Genomic DNA, 26,460 nt, shown 5'->3' on the forward strand with positions numbered 1-26,460 from the left:
AGGGGTGTGGTCAAGGCTGTCAGGGCCAGAGGAGCCCAGTGGCCAGGCACGAAGCAGGAGGGAGCATCTAAGTGACCCCCCACCTCCCTCGAGGACACAGCAGGCCTTGGCGATGTGCTCATTAGCCAGTCACAGGAGGAGGGCGGGGTGACCTGGCGCGGCCGGGACTTTGCAGCCATTTAACCAGTCCTGACGACTGCGCTGGCCTCGCTTGCCTACTCGTAGGAGGGTGAAGCGTTTCTTTCTGGGACCTAAGCAAAGGTGAGAATGCCCGGATGCCTCTGCGGGTCCCCCCCCCCCCCCCCCCGGGCTGTTTGGGAGCTGGAGAGCGGCTGGGCGGGCGTAAACAAGTCAGGCCAGTAGCTGCCACCCGCCTGGCAACCTCCTGGCGCAGAGAAAAGCAGCCAGGGACGCGCGAATGTCTGCCCAGAAAGAGTGAGCGCCCAGGGATCCTGTGAGCCGCCGCTGGCTTCCAGCGAGGGATTTGTCCTTCCAAGGGCAAGTGAAGAGCAGATCAGAGGCTGGCGAGAAAGTTGGAGGAGTTTGGTAGCTGTTCCTAAAGGGCCTTGCTAGAAGCCACCTGCTCCTGGAGATTTGGGGACCCTGCTTCTTGTTTGAGACATAATAAGCTCTGCTCCCTCTGTGCCTTAGGCATCCACGCAGCTGCTAAGCTGAAGTTGAGCCCCACACGTCGCCGAAGATGCCAGCACCCATAGTAAGTACGGGATGGGGGCTGAGGGTGGGCCAGAGGATGCGGGAGGGGGCGCTGCGGGTGTGCCAGGGATGATGACTCTTGTCTTCTCGGGGTCTGATTTGCTGTTTCGAAAAGGAGCTTTGTAGTGAAGGAACCACACTTCCTTCCACTGCTGGCATCAGGTATCAGCTGTGGGTCACTGGTTGAGTGACGCCAGCACTTGTTGAAATCGGCAGGTTGGAAGCCACCCTGCTTGACACAGGCGCAACCGAAGGCAGGAGAGTCGGGCAAGGTGGAGGTTGGGTCTTCCTACCAAACCAGGAACACGGGACAGGTTCCTGGTGTGTGTGTGTGTGTGTGTGTGTGTGTGTGTGTGTGTGTGTGTGTGTGTGTGTGTGTGTGTGTGAAATTGAACAAATTCCCAGCTCTGGCTTCCCCTTCCTTCCATTCTTCCCTCCATCTCCACTTCTCTTTTCTTTCTGATTTTTGTTTGTTTGTTTGTCTTTTTTTGTTTTTGAGACAAGGCCTCAGGTAGCTCAGGCTGGCCTCAAACTTGTTATGTAGTGAGGGCAAACTTGTACTTCTGATTCTCCTGCCTCCACCTCTTGTGTGCTGGAATTATGGATGTGGGCTCCATACTCAGTTTTTTGAAACCCTCCTGCAGGCTGGGCAAGCACTCTGCCAGCTGAGACACAGCCCAGCCCTGGCCTCTTGGTTAACTCATGATGTCTTGAGATCCTAACTGGGCAAATGTCTTCTTTGTTTTAACAGGGACTTTATTGACTTAGTTCAGATTGTAGGTTTTTGCAGACAACTCACTTGGGATTGTGTTCTAGCTGAGTACCTGTTGTGGATTTTAATTAAATTCAACTTCTCTGTTCCCCTGGGTGAAACATCACTTAAAAGTTAGCAGTTCCCAGAATAGTCATGTGAGTCCAGCTCCAGGCTGTGCTTTCAGTTTCTGGTACTGCCAGACCAGACTGTTTTGTTTTCTGTTTAACCCATGGAAGATTAAGACCACAGAAGCTTGAACCCTGCTGAGACATTAGGAGCTGACTGTTGAAAAATACATGTGTGCTTTTGTTGTGTGTTTTGACTGTGTAACTGTGGTTCTTTGACTTAACTTTCATGTAGTAGACAGCTTTGAAAACACATGTGTATGTGTGTGTGTGTGTGTGTGTGTGTGTGTGTGTGTGTGTGTACTTGGGGCATGCATATGCCTTGGCAAACCTGTGGAGGTCAGGGAACAGCTTGTAGGCGTTAGTTCTCCTCTTCACTATCTGGGTCCTGAGACCTGAACTCCGGTCATCAGGCTTGGGAGCAATCTCCTTTACTTGATTAGCCATCTCACCGCCCTTGCATTTTTATTTAATTAAAAGAACAGGAAATAAATATGCACCAACTGGAGGTGTGCATAGAAATCTTACTGATGATCCCTCTCCTCTCAGGCTGAGCAGGGGAACTCATCACTCTTTTCTCTGCACTCAGCTCAATAGCTGTAGTCATCCCACCAGCAGGGCTGTGAAGCTGGGCATGCTGGCACACACCTGCAATCCCACCACTTGGGCGCTTGATATAAGAGGATGCAGAGTTGGGCTGTGTAGAGAGACCTTGTCTTGAACAAAATAAAACAGGGCTCAGTGGTTAAGAGCACCTGATGCTTTTCCAGAGGATGTGGATTTAGTTCCTAACACATACAAGGTAGCCAACCACCATCTGTGACTCCAATCCCAAGTGATCTGACACCCTTTTCCGGCATCCAAAGGCACTGTACACATGTGATGCACAGACATACGTGCAGTCAAAACACCTATACACATAAAATAAAAATAAAGGGAGAAAGTTAAAAAAAACAAAACCCACACCCACACTAAAAATGCAGGGCTGTGGCTAGAGACCTGAGTAGCTTCCTCTGTGGGGCATGGGGGAGGAGGCCGGCAGGAAAGTTCAGCCCAGATCTCTCCTTGCCCTAAACTTTCTAACCTGGTAAGAAGTTTGGATGAAAGATGCCCTCATCTTCTATCGACTGTATTGCTGAACTTTGGATGTGTTTCCTGGAAGTGAGTATTCAAATTAAAACTGAAATTTAAATCCTGTGTTGTGGATGTGCCTTCCAGAGCCGAGTCCAGAGTCCAGAGTTCCTTAACTGGTCGCTCTCCTTTTTGTTTTGTTGTTCTGCTTTTTTGAGACAGAGTGTCTATGTGGTCCTGGCTGTTCCGGAATCCACTATGTAGACCAGGCTGGTCTCAAACTCAAAGAGATCCTCATGTCTCAGCCTCCCAGGCACTGGAATTAAAGGCACATTCTACCAAGCCAGGCCTGACTGCTTTCTGGTCTGAGGTTGACATCTGGGGACCCTTGGTGGAGTTAGTTAGGATGCAAAGAAAGGAGAGAGAGAAGAGGATGCGTCTCAAGTGTGGTGGGGGCTTCTGTTCCTGCAGGGTTGCGTCGTTACTCCCTAAGCTGGGAGGGGCTGGAGGAGTAGACAGTGTCCCCTCCCCAGGCCATCAGTCTCTGATGAGACTCTTTAAGTGCCAGGCTGGATGCTGGTAGAGTGGATCCAGTCCTCAGCCCTCAGCATGCTGGGCTAGTCTAGATGTTAGGGTACGCATGGAAACTGGTCACGCATTCCCTTAGCTCAGCTCATTCATTACAGTCATCCTGTGTAAAAGAGCTGTAGGGTTGGGCATGGTTGGTCACGCTTGTAATCCTACCACTGGGGAGGTGGCATGCAGAGCTGGAGACTAGGCTAGTTAATACAGGAAGATGTCCATCTCAAAAATAAATAAGCCAGGCAGCGGTGCACGCCTATCATCCCAGCACTCAGAAGGCAGAGCCAGGCAGATCTCTGTGAGTTCGAGGCCAGCCTGGTCTACAGACTGAGAAGATCCAGGACAGGCACCAAAACAACACAGAGAAACCCTGTCTTGAAAAAACAAAAAACAAAAAATAAATAAATAACTAAAACCCACTACCACCAGCATTATCATCAACAAGAAAACAAAACCAACTACCACCAACAATGAGAAACCAAATCAAATCTAAAACCGGAACAGAAAAGACTGGGCTGGGATCATAGAGCCTGGAACAGCTCCTCCCTCTGCAGAGGGTGAGGGAGGCTTATCTTTCACTGGACCTTAAAGTTGGTTTCACTTTTGAAGAGAGGACCGATATATGAGAGACTGACAGGCATTCCCTGTGCACTCCACATACAGCTCTTTCACGTTTTCATATCCTATTTTATTGCTGGATACTTGAATCCAGGCAGGTCTGTGGTGGAATCTGGCTATGGCTTCTGGACAAACTCTGATGCCTTGGGTAAGTTCATTCCCAGCTTGGAACTCATTTTTCTCATCTATAAAATGAGATCATTGGCAGGATTACAGGTAGTCTGTGAATGCCCCAGTAGTGTTGGGTGGTGGTATGTGAGTTGGGGATGGGGCAGGTCCCAATGCACAAATGGGCCAGGTTTACCCTGGAAGAGAATAGGCCTGGGGTTTGGTGCTGGTGAGTGAGTCTGGGCAGGCAGGATGCTTGGGCCATTTGGGCTTCTGAGGCTGGGTGCCTGCTGGAGTTGCCACTGGCCCTCTCTGACTGACTAGGAGGCCTAGGCAGGGGCACAGGGAAGGCTAATGTGTCAGGACAGGTCTGTCTTATCTACTTTTCTTTTAGGCCAGAGGCTGGGAAGTCAGGGCTGTCAGGCCCTTCCAATTTCTTCTATGCCTCTTCCCCTCCCCCCATCTATCCTGCAGCACAGGCTCTCTAGCATTTTCCTGACTTTCACTAGGTTTTTTACAGCATTCAGCCATTATCACAGTTATTTCTTACACAAACACTACTGGATAGGTATTAGCAGTCCTGATTAACCAGAAAGTCCCCAGAGATTGATTCCAGAAGTTTGAATGGTTTCTAAGGGTACCTGGTGTGTTTCTGGTGATCCAGTCATCTCAGATCAGTCCCTAGTTCCTCACAGATTTTCTTTTCTCAAAACCTTGGCATGGAAACTCCCCCACTACTCATTGAAAAGTTTACTCTTGGCAAGACCTGGACTTCCTAAGTGAAAGATATTTTTTCATATTCGCTGGGTCATGTGGTTTCCGGGAACAGGGAGAGAATTCCCTCAGGCTGGATTTCACAAGTGCCACAGTGTCCTCGATGTTTCTGGATAAAAATGGACTAATAGCATCCACCCACCATGCAGCAGAAGCTGCTGATTCCTGAACATTCCCTCTGTGCTGAGCTTGTGTTATAAAACAGTGTGCATATGCACATGTATTTAGTGTGCATGGGGAGGCAAGAGGACAGTCTTGGGTGCTGTACCTCTTTCATTTTTATTTTATTTCATGTGTGTGGGTGTTCTGACTACATATATGTCTGTGTGCTAAATGCATGCAGTGCCCACAGAAGTCAGAAGAGAGCCTCAGATTCCCTGGGACTTGAGTTACAGAGGGTTGTGAGTTGCCATGTGGATGCTGGGAATCAAACCCGTGTCTTCTGGAAGAGCAACCAATGCTCTTAACATTGAGGCGTCTCTCCAGTCCCTACCCTTTTTTGGGGGGTGGGGGGGCGGTCGGTCGCAGATTTCTTGCTTGCCTGGAAATCTCCAGTTAGGCTTTACTGGCTAGCCATTCGGTGTAATGCTTGGGTGGAGATCAGAGAATTGCTTTTAGGAATTAGTTCTCACCTTCTACTTTGTTGAGGCGGGTCCTCTCTTTCTGCCACTATGCAGTGTACTCCAGGGTAGCAGGCATGTTCTCCCTCTCTTCCTCCCTCTGGCTGTAGGAGTGCTGGGCTTGGCTGTATGCCACCCTTTCTGGCATTTTACATGTGTCCTAGAGACGGCGCCTGGGTGAACTTGGGTCATCTGTACAGCAAGTGCTTTTAATCATTCCAACTTGGCTTTCTGTTTTAGCTCTCTGTGTAGCTTTGGCTGGCCTGGAACTCATTATGTAGCCCAGGCTTGAACTCAGAGATCTATGGACTCCCTCTGCCTCCAGAGTGATGGGATCAAAGGTACACACTGCCACCACCCCTGGCCCTTGACTTTTTTTTTTTTTTCCTCTTTTTAAACTGGGTTCTTGGGATCAAATCCAGACTTTGATACTTGTGCGGCAAATGCTTTTTCTATTGAGCTGTTTCCTACTCTACCCAGTGTTTTATTGTTATTGACTTATTTAATCTTCAAGATAAACCTCTGAATCAGGTGCCATATATAACTGTCCCCATTTTATGGTCAAGGAGACTGAGGCCCAGGGAGAGTTTGGGTAAACTTGTAAGCAGCTGAGCCTTGGTTTGAACCCAGACTCTTAAGCATAATTACTGACTTGTTTAGTTAAGCAGAGCCATCAGTAGCCAGGCACAGAGGTCCATGCCTGTAACCTAGCACATCTAAAAAGCTAAGGCACTTAAAAGCCTTGCACATTTAAATGGCCATCACTGAATAAAAAGCTGGTGGTTGGTTGAGTGGGTTAAGATAAACGGAAATGTGAGTAAATCATACAAAAGAATAAATGAATTGTTGGCTAAAACAATCCCTCCCGACAATGTAAACACAGTGTTCAGATATCCTGGAGGTTTGCCCACCTTTTAAATTTCTAAATAGTTCAAAGCAAGCAGTTTACTTTATATTGGTCTAGAAATGGTGGTTTTTGTCCTTGGAACAGTATTGCTGATTGTTGCTCGACTATTTTAAATACATAACCTTTGGAAAAGCTGGTGGCTGCCTTCAGGTGGGTCCAGCCTGTATTTCTCAGCTTGTCACAGCCTGCCTGAGCCATCATTGTCTCTCCTGCTTCCTCCAGCACCCTGGGTATGACCTTTTCCCAGTGCAGCAGTCAGGGAACCCATTTAGGTACCTGCCCTGGAACAAGCCTCTCATGCGCCCCACACCTTGATGTTGACTGCGATCAGTCAACATCAGAGTCAAAGCCTTCCTGTTCTCTGCAAGTGATAACATGCTTCCTTCCTCTCCTGCTGTGGCAGCTTTGACCAAACAATCTCGGTCTCTTCCCATGTGCTCTAAGCCAGCCACACTACCTTCCTCTAAAAAAAATAAAACCTATTTAAAGTGTTACATTTATTTTATCCCCCATCTCCCACCTCTCTCTGAGCCTGTGTGCTATGGCACACGTGTGGAAACCAGACAACCTATGGGGGTTGGTTCTTTCCTTCCATAATGGGGTCTGGGGATTGAATTCAGTTCATCAGGTTTTCATGACAAGTGTTTTTAGTCATTGAGTCATATTTCCAGAATATAACCCACTGATTTTTTGTCAAGTTTCAAGGTGCTATAATCTTAGCATTAAGAAGGTGAGGCAGGGGGATTACCATGAGTTTGAGGCTAGCCTGAGTTGTATAGTGAGTTTGAGGTCATCCTGAATTACAAAGTCAGACCCTGTCTCAACAAAACAAAACAAAACAACAAGCAACAGTGATGGAGAGACAGTTAAGAGGCTAAGGCATTTGCTGTTCTTGCAGAAGACTCAGATTCCCAGCACCCAAACAGAAGCTCACAACTGCCTGTAACTCCAGTTGAAGGGAATCCAATGCCCTCTTCTGACATCTGAAGGCATCCGGCACATATATGGTACACAAATATACATGTAGGCAAAACACTCATCCATATAAAAAAGTAAAGAAAATCATTTAACCCTTCCATCAAACAGAACCAAAACCAAAACCAAAACATAGATTAATATTTACTTAATCTTTTCTTAATTTTTCTTTCTTTTTGGTTTTTCAAGGCAAGGTTTCTTTGTGAAACAGTCCTGGCTGTCCTGGAGCTCACTCTGTAGACCAGGCTGGCCTTGAACTCACAGAGATTTGCCTGCCTCTGCCTCCCAAATGCTGGAATTAAAGGTGTGTGCCACTACCCAGCTATTTAAACAATTTTAGAAGCTAGAAAATCAATAAAGATTAATACTCCTAATTGAGACAACTTCATGAGGGTTTGATAACATATAATGTCTACATTTTCAAATTTAAAAAACTGAATATTCAATATGTGAATTTTATTCTCACTTAAACTTTCTTTCTTTTTTTTTTGAAATAATGGGATTGGAGAAATGGCACAATCAGCAAAGCTTTTGCTGTGCAAGCTGAAGGCCTGAAGTCAGATCCTTAACACCTACCTGAAAAATGGGGCCCATGCCACATGCCTGCAGTCCTGGAACTGGGAGGTGGGGAGAGAAGAGCCTCTGGAGCTCATGGGCTTGCCAGCCCAGCTGTACCAGTGAACTTCAGGTTTAGTGAGAGGCTTTGTCTCAAAAATAATGTGGACATCAGCTGAGGAAGACTCCTGATGTTGACCTCTGGCCTGTGTACACATATGCATATGCACAGACACATGAACGCACACACATGCATGAAGTGAGAATTCTAATTGGTCTAATAATAAAAACCAGGAGTCAGATGTTAGGGTGAAAGCTGATAGATCAGAGAAGCAGAGCAGCCAGCCACTAGAGAGACTTCTGACCTCTAGGAATCCTTAGACTGAAAGAGCTCTGAACTCCTGTCTCCTCCCGCCTTACCTTCCTCTCTTCGCCCAGCCACATCACTTCCTGTCTCCACTGCCCTGTGCTGGAATCAAAGGTGTGTGCCACCACTGCCTGGCCTTTATGGTTAACTAGTGGCTAGCTATGCACTATCTCCAGGCAAGCTTTATTTACTATAGCACAAAATATCAGCACACATGCACACACACAGACACACACACACATGAACACTCACCCAGACACAGGCGCACATGTGTTCTCTCACACACAAATCTTTAAAAATTTTATTTTCAAAGTAATTCACAGAAAAATATTCAAAGAGTTGAATAATAGGGCTGGAGAGATGGCTCAGTGGTTAAGAGCACTGGCTGCTCTTCCAGAGAGAGGTACTTATTCCCAGCAACCACATGGTGGCTCACAACCATATATAATGAGATCTGGTGCCCTCTTCTGGCCTGCAGGCAAACATGCAGACAGAACACTGTATACATGATAAATAAAATAAATCTTTAAAAAAAGAGACTTGAATAATAAAATATATGAGTTTGCAAATTTCTGTCAGTCACTATAGGGAGTAACCAATAGTTTGGTGTATTTTCCTGAGATCATGCATAATATATAATGCGTTTTAATTCCAAGTGTATAAAAATATACCTTAAGCAGAAATAGAACAATAATGTCTTTTTAGGGGAAGTGGATTCTGGCAGTCAAACCCAGGACCTTGGGCATGCTAAGCAGGTGTCCTACCACTGAGTTACACCCTCAAGTCCATCATGTCTTTCAACTTACATTTTTGGGGGGGCATTTTTTGAGATTGAGTCTCATGAAGCCCAAGCTGGCCTTGAGGATGAACTTCTGCTCCTTTTGCCTTCACCTCCCAGATGCTGGGATTACAGGCATGCACCACTGCACTTGGCTTTATGCGGTGCTGAGGACTGAACCCATGGCTTTGTACATGCTAGATAGGTGCCCTACCAACTGAGCCACATCCTCAGCCTTCAACTTGCCTTTAAAAAAATGTAGCTCTGGCTGTCCTGAAACTCACTCTGTAGACCAGGCTGGCCTCGAACTCACAGAGATCCACCTGCCTCTGCCTCCCGAGTGCTGGGATTAAAAGTGTGCGCCCCATGTCCAGCTTTGGCTTGCTTTTTTGAAAGTAATTTTTATTATCGTTTCTATGCTTGCCCATGTAAATCCATATTGTTCTCATCAATGATCTGATGTACATGTGTATATAGGATATGTTTAATCTGGTCCTTAGGAGGTAGTTGGGGTTGTTTTTCAAAATGAATTTCAGAGTCCAGAAATTTCTCAACTCGCTTGCTAAGGAAAACATCTTTTTTTTTTTTTTTTTTTTTTTTTTTTTTTTTTTTTTGGAAATAAAAGTGCTTTGTTCTGAAATCCTGTGGGCACATAGTCCCAGCTTTGTCGCTGGCCCTGTCTGTGATGTATAGGATGTTGTGATGGCTAGGGGTTCCTGAGCCCCATTCTGGAAAAGGCAGCCTTGTTCCTGCATCTGAAAGGACTTTCTGCTAATGCTACCCATTTTCCCTATCAGAATGCAACAGTATTCGCCTGGGTTCCTGGGACCACTGTGGGTCCTTTTATAGCAGAGATTTGTTGTTCTCACCGAGTGAAAATAAAAACAAGTCTGTTTTGCAGTTTAGTTTCTCCTGTAGCTTCCTGTACTTCCATTGTTCTTTTGTCCAGAGGTCCTAGGGGCTTCGTTAATGCAGAATGTGATGCTCCCGTGTCTACCAGGAAGTTTACAGGTTGTCCCCCAATTGAGAAAGTTACCGTAGGCCTAAATTGAAAGAGCCACGCTCCCAATCACCAATGTTCCAGAGTCAGGACTGGTTTTGACTGAGGAATGCTTTTCTGTGGCCGGGGAAGGCCTACCCACTTCCACTGGGGTCATCCACTTTTCCACTCTCCCAATTCCTTGCGGCACGTTGGTCCTTTTGTAGGGCTTTTCTTTTTCTTGTAGGTGTTGGTCAAGGCTGAAAGTAAGAGGAGCATGTAGTGCTGCCACAGTGGTCTGGTTTATTTTCATTAGAAAATCTTCCTTGCTGTCTCTATGTCCAACACTTTTGGGGCTATTTCTAACAATTCTGACCTATTCTTTCCTGCAAACTCATCCATCTTTTGGATTTTCTTATGTACACCTGGAGCTGACTGAGTTACAAAGGCCAGGTTAATCACCTTGAGGATTTCTGGGTCCTCTGGATCTATAGAAGTGTATATATATATATATATATATAGTGGGTACGTCTCCTGCCAGTCTTCTGAGCCCTGTTTTACATCAGCTTCTGTAGACAGACTAGGTTTGTGAGCCGGCAACCTCAGACCCTCCAGTAGAATCTGGTGGTACTCACTGAGTGACCTCCCACATGTGCCCTGGACAGGAATTCGTGTACCTCATCAGGCATGTCACTGTCTCCAGATGGTAGCCCATCAGAACCAGTGCCAGATGTCACAGAGGTGGATGCCTTAGTATGACTTGCTGATGGAGGAAGCCTTCTTACACAAGTGCTTGCTGGTTTCTTTTTGTCTTGTCCCTCACTTCAGTATTCTGTGGAACCAAGAGCACATCCTGGGCCTTGGAACTTCACCAGGTGCACCACAAGGGGGAGCAGTCCCAGGGGACCAGAGAGAGGGTCCCTGAGATTGGGTTCGGGTCTAATCTCAGTGGGGCCTCCAAGAATGTTGACCCCAACTGAGCAAGAATAAAAACCACCACCCAAACTAAAGCCAATAAAACAAGCTTTATTTATGATGCATAGGACTGACTCTCCAAAACCAGATTTGAGAGAGTAGTGTGGGTTAACTTTTCAGGCCTCTTTTGTAGAGGAAAAAGTGTAAACTGGGGATTTTCAAAGGAATTTGGTGACCTAAGGATTTGGTAAACAAATTTTACAGAAGCAGTCAGATTAGATTATTTGACATATCAGTCTGGCAGAACTTTATTTATTTATTTATTTATCTATTTATCTATCTATTTATTTATTTATTTTTGATTTTTGAAAGAGGCTTTCTTTGTGTGGCCTTGTCTGTCCTGGAACTCTCTTTGTAAATCAGGCTGGCCTTGAACTCACAGAGATCTTCCTGCCTCTGCCTCAAGTGCTGGGATGAAAGACATGTGCAACCACTGCCCAGCCAGAACATCTTACCAGGAGAGTGTGTCTGAAGTATGCATCAAACTCTATAGGTGGGAACATATCAAACTGCAGAAACAGGTTAAAAGCACAGTCAACTTGAATTTTACAGTAAACAGAAATGAACTTATTTTGACCTTATAACAAAATGGCTTTTAACCTTAAAATGGAGTCAGGCTGGTCCATCAGATTAGCAATTTTTTCTTCTGACCAAGGCTAGATAACAAGCACTTTAGGTTATTGTTTTAAAAGACTTATTTTAACGTGTGTGTGTGTGTGTGTGTGTGTGTGTGTGTGTGTGTGTGTGTCTGGGTGACGTGAGTGCAGATGCCTGAGGAGGTCAGAGTCATCATCCCCTGGTCCTGGTGTTATAGGTGACTGTGAGCTGCGTGATATGAATACCTGGGACCAAACTTGGGTGACCTGCAAGAGCAATATGCACTCTTAATTGCAGAGCCACTTTTTCAACCCCTTTAGACAAAAAAAAAAAAAAAAAAAAAGATAAAAAGAAAAAAGAAAAAAAATTATTTGTGGGAGCTGGAGAGGTGGCTCAGCAGTAAAGGCTGCTCTTCCAGAGGCCTTGACTTTAACTCCCAGCACCCACATGGTGGCTCACAACCATCTATAACGGGGATCTGATGTCCTCTTCTGGCATGCAGGTGTACAAGTAGATAGAGCATTCATACATAAAATAAATCTAGAAAAAAATTATTTGTGTGTGTGGTATGTGTTTGTGTGTATTGTTCACAGTACTGTAATGTAAAAACTAGCTCCATTTCAAACTGAGTTTCAAACTAAGTTACTGTGTGAAAAAAGAAAAACCTAGGAGTCAGCAGGACCTTATTCTTAGCCTGATGGTTAGCCACTCTAGACCACAACCCATCAGCAGTTGAATCTTGATAGCAATCTAAGAGGAGACTGATCTCAGAGGTACCTGGTTCATTTCCCAAATTGTCCTCCCTTGTTGGAGGAAGTATGTCACTGTGGGGATGGGTTTTGAGGTATTTTATCAAGTTTCACTCAGTGTGACAGTCAACTTCCTGCTGCTTTCTGGTCAAGATGTAGCCAGCCCCACATGATGATAATGGCCTGAACCTCTGAAACTGTAAGCTGCCGCCTCAATTAAATGTTTAAATATTTTCTTTGTAAGAGTTGCTGTGGCCATGGTGTCTCTTCATAGCAATAAGAAAACCAAACCTAACTAAGACATCCTGTCTTTTTTTTTTTTTTTTTTTAGACAGTATTTCTCATTGGCCTGGAGTGGGCTGCCAAGTAGGCTAATTGTTGGACAGTAAACCCAAGAGATTCACCTGTCTCCATGTCTCCTCCCCAGTGCTGGGATTGTAAGCACACATCACCATGTCTGACTTTTTTGTGTGAATTCTAGGGATCAAATGGATATCAAGCAAAACCAGCAGGCTACACAGTCTCTGCTGCAACTCCCCAACCTTGCTGTTGCAGAGAGAGAACAGTTAACTAACTACAAAGTATACAAAACCATGTGAACTTGCAGATCAGGGCCTGTAGAGTCCAGAACACGGTGTCAGATCCCGGAGCTGGAGTTACAGGCAACTGTGAGCTGCCTGGTGGGGGTGCTGGGAACTGAAACTGGCTTATCTGCAAGAGCTCTTTTGTTTTGTTTTGCTTTTGGAACAGGGACTCATTATGTAGACCAGGCTGGCCTGGAACTCAAAGAGATCCACCTGCCTCTGTCTTCTGAGTGCTGGAATTAAAGGTGTGTGCCACCACTGTCCAGGAAAAACTAAATCTTAAAAAACTTGGAGCTGGAGAGATAGCTAACAACTGTCTGTAACTCCAAGATCTGACACCCTCACACAGACATACGTGCAGGCAAAACACCAGTGTATGTAAAACAATAATAAATAAATTAAAAAAAAAAGTGTATAGTACTACACTCAGTTAATTTTTATTTTTAAAAATTAATGTGTAATTTAACCAGGTAATGATATGGGAAAGAAATAACTTCAGCTAAAACAGCATAAAGCGGGCAGGCTGTGGTGAGGCACACCGGAAATTCTAATGCTTGGGAGGTGGGTGTAGGAAACCAGAACAGGTTGTCCTCAGCCAAATAGCAAGTCCCAGGCCAGCTTGGGCTAAGTGAGACCCTGCCTCAAAAAATCAGACCAAACCAAACCCCAAATTTAATATATAATTTACCTTTTAAAGTATGTAGTCCCATTCTGATAAACATATACAAGTGAACCATTGCCCTCCCTAATCGAGGTATAGAACAGATACACTCACAGCCTCAAGTCATTGGGTGACAGTCAAAGAAGAGATTCATAACTGGTCTAAGTGCTGAGGATAAGGGGCTGTTGAGTGCTCAGTCCTAATGGGATAGCTGCATCACTCACTCCAAGGACCAGCAATGATTGAGGAAGAAGGGGCAGAAAGACTTGTAAAAGCCAGAGCATGGGGAAGAGTGCTTAGGAGCAATGTCTTCTGAACATGACATGGCCACTGAGTCGTTCATGAACATACAGCAGCTGTGATCCCCTGCACAAAATGAAGACATGAAAATAGGAAATGATGGGGTTGGAGAGATGGCTCATCCATTAAGAGCACTGGCTGCTCTTCCAGAGGTTCTGAGTTCAATCCCCGGCATCCACATTGCAGCTCACAGTCTGATGCTCTCTTCTGGTCTGCAGGCATACATACAGACAAAGCACCTGTATACATAAAAAATAAATCTATAAATAAATAATATATATTTAAAAAGAGAGAAAATAGGAAATGACTACCTGGGGCAATAAAGGGGGTCAATCTGGAAAGAGGAGGGGACAAGAGAGAATAGTGGGGGTGGGGAATGTGATTACATCACATTGTACACAAGGAGGAAACTAAAAAAGTCAGAAAAAGGAATATAGGGATATATTCCTTTCTAGTGGTAACTTTCCTCACCCCAGCCCCTCAGAATTGCTGATCAGTTTTTTGTCCTATATTTATGCTTACTTTGGAATGTCATATAAAGGAAATTGTACAATGCATAACTTTGGGGGTATGACTTTTACTTATTATTTTGTAAATAACTAAATATTTTGCAGGCTGGACTGTTACATTTTAAATGCTTTTTTGTCGTTGTAATAAGGTTTTTGGGGGGAGTGGGGAGAAGCATGAAGAAGGAAGTTTGAGACAGGCCACACTATGTGGCCCAGGCTAGCACAGAAGTCATTTAGAAATTGTTTATTTATTTGGGTACAGGGGTGTTTTGGCTGCATGTGTGTCTGTGTACCATATGGGTGCCTGAAGGAGGGCAGAAAAGGGCATTAGGTCTCCCTGGACTGGAGTCAGACAGTTGTGAGCCACCTTGTGGGTGCTGGGAATCGAATCTGGATTCTCTGGAAGAGCAGTCAGTGTTCTTAAATGCTGAGCCATTTCTTTACCCTAGCCTGGAATTCTTGATAATCCTGCCTTAGCACCTTGAGCAGGAAGGAGCTGTGTAATATTTGTAGCAAGAGCACTAAAAAGACAAAGCTAATGAAAAGACCTTTTTAGGTTTGCAGTTTTTAAGGAATGTCTTTTATTTGTTCTTTAATAATTGCATACATGTATACAATGTATCTTGATCATATCTGCCTCCACCTTCCCCTAGACATTCCCCCAACATGACTCCTTCTCACCTTCATGTTCTTTCTCTCTGTCTCCTCTCTGTCTCTGGTTACCCACTAAATCAATCTGTGTTGCTTGCTAGAATGCTGACTGGTCTTGTCCCCTTGCTCTTGTGAAGTCTTATACAGGTGACCACAGCTACAGTGATCCTGAGTGCTATGGCCATGTCATGCCTGGAAGACAACAGCACTCTTCTTCGCCCTCTGGTTCTCCTGCCACATTCCCTGAACCTAGGGTGGGTGGGTTGGTGGTGACATAAATGTCCCATTAGGGCTGAGCACTCAATAGCTGCTTACTTTTAGCATTTTGTCAAGTTTTGAGTATCTGCATTGACTTTTGCCCACTGCAGAAGAAGCTTCTATCTATGTGTATAAACACAAGTATTGGAAGGAAATTTGACAGTGTGTCCATTTATCGAAACAACAGCAGTAGGTCTCCTGCTAGAGCCTATGGACTTCTTGAGTCATATACTTTTGACCAGGTTTACAGTATTGTTCATTTTATAGGTTTCTTTTTTATTTCTATTTTATTTCCTGTGCATTAGTGTACACATGCATGTATGCATGTGTACCACCTTCATGCAGTACCTGTGGAGGTCAGAAAAGGGCATAGGATCCCCAGGCAACTGGAGTTGCAGATGGTTGTGAGCCACCATGTGGATGCTGGGAACCTAACCCAGGTCCTCTGCAAGAGCAGTAAGCACTCATAACTGCTGAGACATCTTTCTAGCCTCCATTTTGCAGTTTTTAATCATGGCAAATGGGGGTGGGGCATGACATCTTTCTTGCAGGCCTGGATCATGGCCTTGTGAGGTAAGCCAGCATCAGACTTGCAGAGCCTGCATCCACATGGGCCTGCTTACTGGAGCTGATAGGTGGGACTAAGGGGCTGCATATTCTCAACCCAGCCTGCCCTGGCCTCAAGGGTTCATGCCATTGCTAATAGTCCTGTTCTTGGTTTTGCAGCCAGAACCAAAGCCTGGAGACCTGATTGAGATTTTCCGTCCTGTGTACAGACACTGGGCCATCTATGTCGGTGATGGATATGTGATCCACCTGGCTCCCCCAAGTAAGAACACTGGGGCCTTCATTGTGCTGGGCCTAGGGACTGGGAAAAGATATGTGGAGCTATGGGCAACAGGTAGCCCCTGGGTTCTCCTTGCTCCTTGTTTAGTCATCCATCTCTAAGTTTATGTGAATGCAGTCTGATGTGCCAGGATGGTTTCTGAGCTTTATTCCTTAGACCCCAGGGTGTAAGCCACTCAAGGCTTGTGAATAGCCAGACCCTGCCTCCTTGGACTTCCAACTGCCAGACTCTACCCATAGAACACTCTCAGGGCTACAAAGGCTCAGGCTGCCAAGCTCTGCCCTACAGAGTAAAAAGTCCATGCTCAGGACTGGAAATCCCACCAATCCCCACCCTGGAAATCTCCACCCTGGAAAGCTTCATCCCCCAAGAAATCCTGTCTTCTGTTTAGTTCTGCTGCTTCCTGCAGGAGCAGAGGCAGACACCCTCCTAGGTTTTTCCTTCCCAATAAATCTCTTGTGTGAGGTTTGTTGTGCAGTCTGATTTTGTGGTATTCCTTGGCTCCCAACTGCCAGGATACTTTTCCCTTCAGAGCTGTACACTCTCACTGGGGAAGCCTTTCCCCTTCAGAGCTGTAACACTTACACAGGGGTCTTTGTAGAGAGGCTGAGGTATGCATCCAGGCATGACTCTGCTTAATTTTCTTTTTTTATAATTTTTTTTAATTGAATTTGTTCTTGGACAGTTTCATCATGTATAAAGTGCATCCTGACTGCTATCATCCTACCCTCTCTAGTCCTTTATCATTTCCCCTACAAATCCCTTTCCCACATTTATGTTTTTTTTTTTTTTTTTTTCTTGAGAGCCATTGGTTTAACCAGGGTCCTCTGTGTGATGCTGAGTTTGAAACTCTCTGATGGAGCCTTGTGGGTTCATCAGTAGTACACAACAGAAGACAATGACTGCCCTTCCCCTAGATCTACCAATAGCCAATAGTTCAGCAGGGAGGGTAGAGACCTGTGAGTCTTTCCCTAATCCATGAGTGACTGCTGACAGGATCCGTCTAACGTCAGATCTGTTGCAGACAGTCATACATAGCTATTTTCAATTTTTCATTTTTTTTAAAGACAAGGTCTCATGGCTGAGTGGACACAGTGGTGCACTCCTTTAATACCAGCCCCCAGGAGGGAGAGGCAGGCAGATCTCTGCTGGGGTATGTTCAATCACACTGAACCTTGAGTTTGTATTTGCGTTAACTAAATAAAATTAACCTTGGGTCAGGAGGCCGAGTTAGCAACTAGTTGATAGAAAGTAATCCTAGAGCATCAGAGGGCGCTTGGAAGAGAGACACTGGAAGGAGCTGTGAAGGATTTGGATTTGTGTGGCTTGTGTGGTGGAGCAGGAGGATGAGCTCTTTGGAGATGACAGCAAGGAGAGAAGATTAGCTAGGTGCTACTCAACCTCTCTGAGCTAGCCGGTTTTCCCCAGCCTTTGAATCTCGAGCATCTTTATAAACAGAAGGGTAGGGATTTAGTTAAAGCTGCCTTCAGTGGCAAAACCAGAGCTGGTGCCTACAGGGGTGAAGCCTGCCAGAGAAGCAGGCCAGTAGCTGTGGAAATAGTAGATTAAGGCACAGTTTCTGTGCCAAAGTTAAAACAACAAATCTCTGTGTGTGAGTTCAAGGCCTGTTCTACATAGAGTGTTCCAGGAAAGGTAGGGCTACACGGATCCTGTTTCAAGACAAAACAAAAGTCAGGGTCTCACTCTGCCATCCTAGGTGGTCTGGAACTCCTCATGTTAATCCCACTGAATGAGAGTAAAGACCATAACATAAATTCTTTGGTCAAATTAAGCAAGCTTTATTTTCTGACAGATAGAGCTGTCTCCCTAAAGTGGAACTCTGAAGACCAGCCTCTTTTCCTGAGGCCATCAGCCTGGTGAGGTCAAGGAATTATAGCTCAGATGGAATCAATAGGCTACATGGTCTTTCCCCAGAAAGATGAGGGAGCTCCTGGCACATATTTGCAGAATCAAGAAGTGGTTACAGCATAGAAGACCAGCTTTTTCTGACTAAAGAAACACTCCAGTAGCCAGGGGTGATGGAGCATGTCCATCATCCCAGTAGCCAGGGGTGATGGAGCATGTCCGTCATCCCAGTAGTCAGGGGTGATGGAGCATGTCCGTCATCCCAGTAGCCAGGGGTGATGGAGCATGTCCGTCATCCCAGCATATGGACTGCAGAGGCAAGAAGCGGTTCAGAGTTTGACACCAGGCTGGACTACATAGTAATTTCCAGGTTAGACCAGCCTGGATTACAGAGTGAGACCCTGTCTCATCCCTCAACTAACTGCCACCCTCACTAGTCTCCATCTTGATAAGGGTTCAGGGACCACAAGAACCTTTTCTAAAGCCTCACCTGTTTTCATCTTGCTCATCCCGTGTGGATGGTGCTAAGCCTGGATGCCCAGCTGTGGGCTAGCACCCAATCCCTGTGGCCCTGTCCAGGAACAACTCCTCTGTTCTTTGTGGATCCACAGGTGAATTTGCAGGAGCCGGGGCAGCCAGCATCATGTCTGCTTTGACCGACAAGGCCATAGTGAAGAAAGAACTGCTGTACGACGTGGTCGGGAGGGACAAGTACCAGGTCAATAACAAACATGACAGCGAATACACCCCACTGCCTCTAAACAAGATCATCCAGCGGGCTGAGGAGCTGGTGGGGCAGGAGGTTCTCTACAAGCTGACCAGTGAGAACTGTGAGCACTTTGTGAATGAACTACGCTATGGAGTTGCCCGCAGTGACCAGGTGCGTCCTCAGCCCCTGTACCTGACTTTAAGTGCCAGGTCAGTTTCCCAGCTGACAATGACTAGACATGAGTGTGGGTAGAGAAATAGAGTCACATACAGGACAAAAATAGCCTAGGAGTATGCTTCCTGTCCCTGAGAGTGTCATGCTCAGGCTGGGGAATCAGGCAGGTGAGATCACAATTAAGATCAGCACATAGGGTCTGATGACCAGTCCATCCCTGTGATGATGCTCTTAGAGCCTTGGAGGGATGCTCTCATAGCCTCACTTTGTAGGTGAGGAAACAGAAGCTTCTAGAACTCAAGTCATCTGGCTATGGCCATTCATTTCACCCAACAAATCTTTTTGAGTCTTCAGATCTGTGCCATGTTTTCTTGGCAGTCAGATGCAGCTGTGTTGGTGAGTGGCAGAGAGATTTGATGTGTGGGTTCATTTAACCAGCCTCACTTAGCAGGCAACAGATTATAATGTTATATAATCCTAGGGGGGGTCCTGCCATTTCTCCATTTTCTCTTTTGGGACAGAGTCTCTCTGGGCAGCTGGGACTGGTCTGGCCTTGAACCCTTAGTCTTCTTTAGCTTGCCAAGTGCTAGATTCCAGGCAAGTGTGACCACACTTGGCTTTGCACGGATGAGAACTTAAGATCTGTGTGGTTGTTTGCTTCTCTGTGTTGCAATCCTTTCTCTTTCTACTTGGCTAATGTGGGGATGGAGAGGAGGGACTCCTAGAGTCAAATAGACTTGGGCCCTTCACTATCAGTGCTAGGGACTGAACCCAGGGTCTTGCCAATGGTAGGTAGGCCCTCTATCATTGAGCTAACCACTCCCTTCTGGCCCTTTGGGCCCTGTCTTTTACTAGCTGTATGATCTTGGAGGACATATTTAGTTAGGCTCCCCACTTGATATAAAACCTATGAGAACTGATCTCAGAGGATTTCATGTGAACTAGAGAGGAGAATTCTTATACTCCTCACAGGGCTGACTCAGGAAATGAAGCTGATAAATGAAAGTAGCAGAGACAGTCTCTGGAGCTTGCTCTTCTCGCTTGGCTCATCCAGGGTTTTGGCTGCTGGCCATTCTGGGCCACTGTGACTTGGTTGGGAGGCATTTGCTGACAGGGACAGTCTCAGCTTTCTCTCATGCTGCCTGTACCGATTGTTGTTTGGTTGTTTGGTTGTTTGGTCTCTCTTCTCTACAGTGAGACATTAGGTAGCTTCCTACTGGGCCTGGTATCTTTCATCAGTTAGCGGAATACTGTCCATCAGCTATTTAACGTATATTTTCAAATACGATTGACATAGAGGAGCAGCACATTTCTAAGTGGACGAGGAAGGCAATTGTCAGTATTTGCTGAGCACTCCCAAGGGTCTGAGCCACAGTCTGGCTTCAGTGAGCATAAAACAGCCCCTCTGGGGTAGGAATCAGGCAGGGAAAGAAGAGGAATGTCATTAGTTCTTGGGTGACTGCAGTTGTGGTGGTGGTGAACACTTTAGTCCTTGTACTTGGGAGGCAGAGGCAGGCAGATCTCTGAGTTCAAGGCCAGCCAGGTCTACAGAGAGTTCCAGGACAGTCAGGGCTACGCAAAGAAACCTTGCCTCGCAAAAAACAAAAGCAAACAAAACAAAACCAATAAAAAAGAAAACCAGAAAATGATGCCATGAGAGAAGTGATCTGGGGGATGACAGTACTCAGTCTGTCTGTTAGCATAAAGGCTCTGGGTTCAATAACCAGCAATACACACACACACACACACACACACACACACACACACACACACACACACATCCTGCATATACATGCACAAACACATATGGACAGATACCAGAGACACAGAGAGAGAGAGAGACATACACACAGATACACAGTAAGAAACACTTGTTGCTGAGTCCTATTTGATCCTGATGGTCATCAGCCCTAGTCCTTCCCCAGTGCACCAAGAACCCTTTTACTTCTCTCCTGCGCTAATGATTTTATCTGTTAGAAGGCAAGAGACAGGCATGAATTCCTAGAAAGGAGCTGCCATGAAGTTACCCTTCAGAAAAGCTTTATTAGGAGAAAGAACAAGAGCTTCACGACCACAGGTAGCCTTGATCAGGCTGAGGTGTGAGAGAGCTTTAGGAGAGATGGGGCCTTGCTCTACAGACAGCACAATGGAGTTTAGAAGGGAGAGTCTTCAACCCCTGGATATCAGGGGCACTGTAACAGCATGGATGGACATAGACAACCATGAGGGGCACCAACGGGACCTCTTAGGGGCCCCCAGCTCCCTTCAGCTCCTGAGAGCAAGGGGACCTTCTTTGTCTTACAGGCTTTCATGGTGTGTGGGAAGTTCTACACCATGTGACCTACCTGGCCTTGCCTGCAGCCAAGGGGACCAGGGCAGGCACTAAAGAGGACCATAAATTTATCCTGCACCTGTCAGGAGGTGGAGCCAGTTCAAGGCCATAGGAAGGCCCCTTATTAACGCTGTCTCAGAGAGAGCTGCAGGGGACATGGTGTAACTGAGTGAAAGGAAGCAGGGTTAGAGGGTCTGTGATGTGACATCCTCTGCATCGCTTCCATCCTTCACTTTCTTGGTTTACTCCCTTCGGGTGGCATGCTTTCCATGATCGTTGTGTTAACTGCTTTTCTTATCACTGACCAAACACCTGACAAGCTGCACCTTAAGGAGGGAAGTTTGTTTTGGCTGATATTTGAGGGCTACCTGCTGGGACAATGGCAGGTCAGGAAGTTGAGGAAAGGGTGGGCGGTGGTGGCGCATGCCTTTAATCCCAGCACTCGAGAGGCAGAGGCAGGTGGGTCGAGGCCAGCCAGGAAAAGGTGCAAAGCTACACAGAGAAACCCTGTCTCAAAAAAAAAAAAAAAAAAAAAGCTCAGCGTGCTTTCTTCAGGATTCCAGCTAATGCAATGGTGCGGTTCACACTCAGGGAAATCTTCCCCACGTTAATCCTTTCTGGAAATGCCCTCAGAGGTGTGCTAGTGCCTGGAGCATTTCTTAATCTGCAACCAATCATAACAACAGTTTATTAAGAAACCTTGCCTTTAAAAACAATCCTATATGTGTGAAATGTTATTTATACACAGCACTACACAACAATAAGCAACATTATGACTCCTGCTTATGTGGCCTTTGAGTTCCTTAATCATTAAAGGAAATTTAGTTAGGCATGTTTATAGGGGTAGAAATTGCAGGAACAGAGAGCTTTGTAGCAAAAGGTTCCAACATTTGGCAGATAGCAATAAAAAACCATAGACAATGTAAATACCAATAACTGGTCTGTGAAAGCAATCTTTCAGCAAACAGAAACAGGACCTGCAGCATCATGTTGCCCATGACACCTTAGCCTTCAGGCAGTTTTGGACAAGTGTTAATTTTCTCACATAAGGAAGGGACTTCTAACCAGCAGGCAGAACTCAGTTTACCTAAATAAAACATTAAATTACTCATATATAACCTGTCACCAAGCTATCATAACATGTTGTTAAGTGCAGATATAAAAGTTTTATGTATGTATGTTTGTAAGACCTGACTATACCACCATATCACCACCAGGACTAACTAGATACTGTATTCATAGATCACTCTCTTTGTGTACAAAGTATGACCACAGACAGCGGAGTCATTGTTGTGTGCCTTAACAAAGTATCTTTTATCTGAACCAGTGGTATCAGCATTATTTTGTTATTGTTCTCACATAAGCTTCAGAAAGGAATGAGGGTCATGTTGCTCCTCCTCCATTACTGCAGACCATTTTACCCCTGCTGATACAGAACAGCAAGGAAAACACTAGATAGAGGTGTGTGTGTGTGTGTGTGTGTGTGTGTTCCTGTGTATCTGGGTGTGTGTAGAGGCAAAAAGTCAGCCTCCAGTGTGATTTCTTATGCACTGTCCCTCTTTTTAAAAAAACAAACAAACAAACAAAGAAAAAAAAAAAGACAGGATCTCTCACTGGCTTGGAATTTGTCAACTAGGCTGAGCTTACTGACCAGTAAGCCCCAGGGATCAGTTTGTCTCATCTCCCATCACTGGGACTAGAAATGTGTGCCCCAGACCTGGCTTTTGACAGGGTTCTGGAGATCAAACTCAGGTCCTTGTGTTTACAAGGCAGGTGCCTTACCCCCTGATCCATTCCCAGCTAGATACTTAGCAAGGTAGCCCTATAACACCATGGCTCGAGGCTAGCCAGCAGTCAGACCTCTCTGGTTGATGGTACCATTCAAACTTCCATCCAAATTAGAAGGTCAACAGTGAGGGAAGACCAGGGATACAGAAGATAGGCACCAGGGAAGGAGCCAATGAATGGGAGTGAGGGCAGGGGCTCATTAATGTTCACTGTGTGATGAGCCCAGTACACTGTTTGAGAGTCCTCAGTATCCAAATCTTCCACTATTCCTACTTATCACGGTCAGATTCTCCAGAAAAGTTTTCCAGGCTTGCTTGGAGGATGATCTTCAGGGAGCAGCAAGAGAAGGGAGGCTCACACTGAACATGCACAGTCACTTAGCGCCCTGTTTATGGTATGACACACCTTGAATGTGTGTCTAGACTCGTAGGCCCCGTCTCCGAGAGCTTCTGCTTTACGTTGTCCAGAGAACCAATGTTCATACCTCTGCTGGGGTCGGGGAGTCGGGCCAGGGAAATGGCGGACGTGTTCTCTCCCGTCCACTCCCAGAAGAACCTGGGCTTGTCAGTTTGATCCTTTTAGGAATTTCTTTCTCTAAGTAGGGTTACTCCCCAGCTTCTTTGTCCTCGTTGAATTATGCTTAAAACAAATGCCGGGGCGGGGGGATTAAAAAGAAAAATCTCTGTGGTGTTGGGGATTTGAACTCAGTGTTTTCCCATTGGTAGGCTAGTGCTCTACCATGAAGCTACCTCCCCAGCCCAAGCAAATGCTCTTCTGTTTTAGTTTTTAGTTGGATTTTGGGAGAGAGTGAAATTTGGCAGATGTTCATTTCCCCTCTCTTTTGCAATGCTTTCCTTTGCTGCAGCAAGTCAGATATGCTCACACCTGTGTTACATCACTACCATCCTTAGCGGAATTTAAGAATAGAAAGTCAGCTTCAGTGGCTCACACCTGTAATACATGGTGGGTGGAGGCAGACGACCAGGAGCTTAAGGTTATCCTTGGTGTGCTGGCTAATTTTATATTAACTTGACACAAGCTAGGGTTATTTTGGAATGAGGGGACCTCAAGAGAAAATGCCCCCACCAGATTGTCCTGTGAGCAAGCTTGTGGTCCATCATCTCTATTGATAATTGATGGGGGAGGCCTACTTCATTGTAGGCATTACCACCCCTGGGCTGGTGGTGCCAAGAAAGCAGGCTCAATAAGCCACGAGAAGCAAGCCTGTAGGCAGCTTTCCTCCATGGTCTCTGCATAAGTTCCTGCCCTGGCTGAGTTCCCTGACTTCCCTCAGGGATGGAGTGTTATCTGGAAGTGTAAGATAAAATAAACCCTTTCCTCTACAAGTTGCTTTTGATCAGGGTGTTTTATCACAGCAACAGAAACTCTAAGACCCTTCACTATATAGTGAGCTCGAGTTTGAGGCCAGCCTGGGCTACATGAGACCTTTTCTTAAAACATAAAAGATTAAAAGAAGAGGCCGGGCGCTGGTGGCACACCCCTTTAATCACAGCACTGGGAGGCAGAGGCAGGCGGATCTCTGTGAGTTCGAGGCTAGTCTGGTCTACAAAGCAAGTTCCAGGACAGGCTCCAAAGCTACACAGAGAAACCCTGTCTCGAAAAACAAAACAAAACAAAAAAAAAAAAAAAAAAAAAGAAGGAGGACTGTGGAATAGGGACAACTATGCTTTGACTGTGGCCTCTCTGCAGGGACCAGATTCCATACAAAGGAAGAACTGTGTGTAGTGTCATGCCTTTAAGGGTGGTGCTCAGGAGGCTGAGGCAGGAGGATGTTGAGTTCAAGGTGTTAGTTATTTAGCGCTCTTACCTTGCAAGGAAACGTCCCGAAACACGACAAATCCACAGAAGAGTTTTATTAAGCTAGGAGAGAAAGAGACAAAGAGACAGACGTGAACAGGCCTGTGGGAAACACACGTGGTCAAGAGGAAAGAGAGAGACCGGTGCAAAAATGGCGCCGGCTTATAAAGGGTGGGCTGAGCATGCGTACAGGAACTCATGTGGCTACTCCACGCACGCGCTTTATGCGACCATGCAAAGCCACGGAGTCCTAGTCATGCGAGATGTTTTGACCCGGAAATGGCTATTTTGAATGGGAAATAACTAGGCGGAAGTGTTTAGGTCCACCGGGCATGCCCAACCATGTGGGCATGTTGTGACTTCATATCAGAAGGCGCTACATAGAAAGACCCTGACTACAAGAGAAAAACTAGCTTAAGTGTTAGTCTAATTATGCTTTATTAATAAAAATTCTGGAGTCAGATATTGGGGTAAGAACCTGAAGGATCAGAGAAGTAGACACTACCAGTCCTCTCCTACCTGTTCTGTTCCTTCCTCCCAAAGGGCCGAGATTCCTCTCTACCCTGCCTTACTATTTCCTGTCTATCTGTCTACAGTCCTCCAAAACCTCTGTGGTTAATTTTGGTTGGCTTGTGGCTAGCTCTGTCCTCTGATTCCTAGCAAGCTTTATTTGTCAGAACATGATGAAAACATCACACAACAGCTAGCAAACAGCAAAAACAATAAGACCCCAACCCTGTAAAGGGAACACCTCGATATCCGGCAGCCCCAGACACCGGAAACATGGCATGAGGTGAGGTCTTTGCATCATGAAGGTCAGATTTTTTTTTTTTTTCTCAATTTCTTCCTGACTTCACACTCACCCATTGTCTGGCCAGGATCCTCACCATCCTGCTGTCATCTCACTGTTCTTTCCATAGACGCCTTACAAAGGTTTTTATGCTTTAAGTAGTCCAGGGCTGACTTCAGGTTACCATTTGGGGTCCAGGTAAATCCCAGGCCAGCTGGTTCTGTCCATTTCTTTTTCCCTCCCAGCCTTCTTCTCCTGTTGCCCCTGCCAGTATTTGTTGGCTCTCAAGTTTGGCCACTGGAAGTGAAGGGGGCATGTGAGGTGCCATGAACCGAGTGACCCTGTTCAATGCACAGCCTGTTCCCCCATTCCTAACACGGAGCCTGACCCAGTCCCTTCTCTGTTGCAGGTCAGAGAAGCTGTCAAGATGGCAGGCATTGCTGGAGTGGGCTTGGCAGCCTTGGGCCTCATTGGAGTCATGTTCTCCAGAAACAAGAAACAGAAGCAATGAGTTGAATGAGCACCCGGCCTTAGGGGCTCATTCTTTTGCTAGAAGCTTTGAAGTTTGACTCCTAGATTCTACTGTTTTATAATAAGGCTTATTTTCACAGCACACAATAAAGCACAGAAGGGAATTGTATTGGCCGGATGCTGCAGTAGTTACTTGGTGTGAAGTCTCTGGAGGGGAGCTCTCACTCTGCTCTGGGCAACACCCTTTCCTGCTGGTTCTTTCCCTTTGCACGGCAGGAGACAGAGCCCAACACTATTAAATGAAGGGCAAGTCTGTGGTAGGCCAGACACTGCAGTGTGCCAGAGGAGGCAGTCTGGACACACAGACGTGGACACCTCAGATAACCAGGGCTCCAGTGGCATAGAACTCGATCCAACATGGCACCTTGAGACTCAGGAGCTGGAGTCGATGGAT

At 45.9% G+C, this 26,460-nt stretch overlaps 1 protein-coding gene across 1 annotated transcript; it reads left to right on the plus strand.

Moving 5' to 3' along the window:
* The first annotated feature begins 133 nt into the window (after positions 1 to 133).
* Positions 134 to 26,180, plus strand: LOC118572373 (phospholipase A and acyltransferase 3). The gene is made up of 5 exons (XM_036171961.1): positions 134 to 261; positions 652 to 715; positions 15,938 to 16,040; positions 18,536 to 18,804; positions 25,945 to 26,180. Exons 2-5 carry the CDS (start codon positions 701 to 703, stop codon positions 26,044 to 26,046), a joined length of 489 nt encoding a protein of 162 aa, XP_036027854.1. The 5' UTR covers positions 134 to 261; positions 652 to 700; the 3' UTR covers positions 26,047 to 26,180.
* The last annotated feature ends 280 nt before the right edge of the window (positions 26,181 to 26,460 follow it).

The sequence above is a fragment of the Onychomys torridus genome, chromosome 1, assembly GCF_903995425.1.
Source record: "Onychomys torridus chromosome 1, mOncTor1.1, whole genome shotgun sequence".
NCBI lineage: Eukaryota > Metazoa > Chordata > Mammalia > Rodentia > Cricetidae > Onychomys > Onychomys torridus.

Bases quoted from the DNA above. Each gene is read 5' to 3' on its own strand.
- LOC118572373 (XM_036171961.1), top strand. The intron at 16,041-18,535 runs GTAAGAACACTG...GTGGATCCACAG, and splicing joins GATCCACCTGGCTCCCCCAA to GTGAATTTGCAGGAGCCGGG. The intron at 18,805-25,944 runs GTGCGTCCTCAG...TCTCTGTTGCAG, and splicing joins GAGTTGCCCGCAGTGACCAG to GTCAGAGAAGCTGTCAAGAT.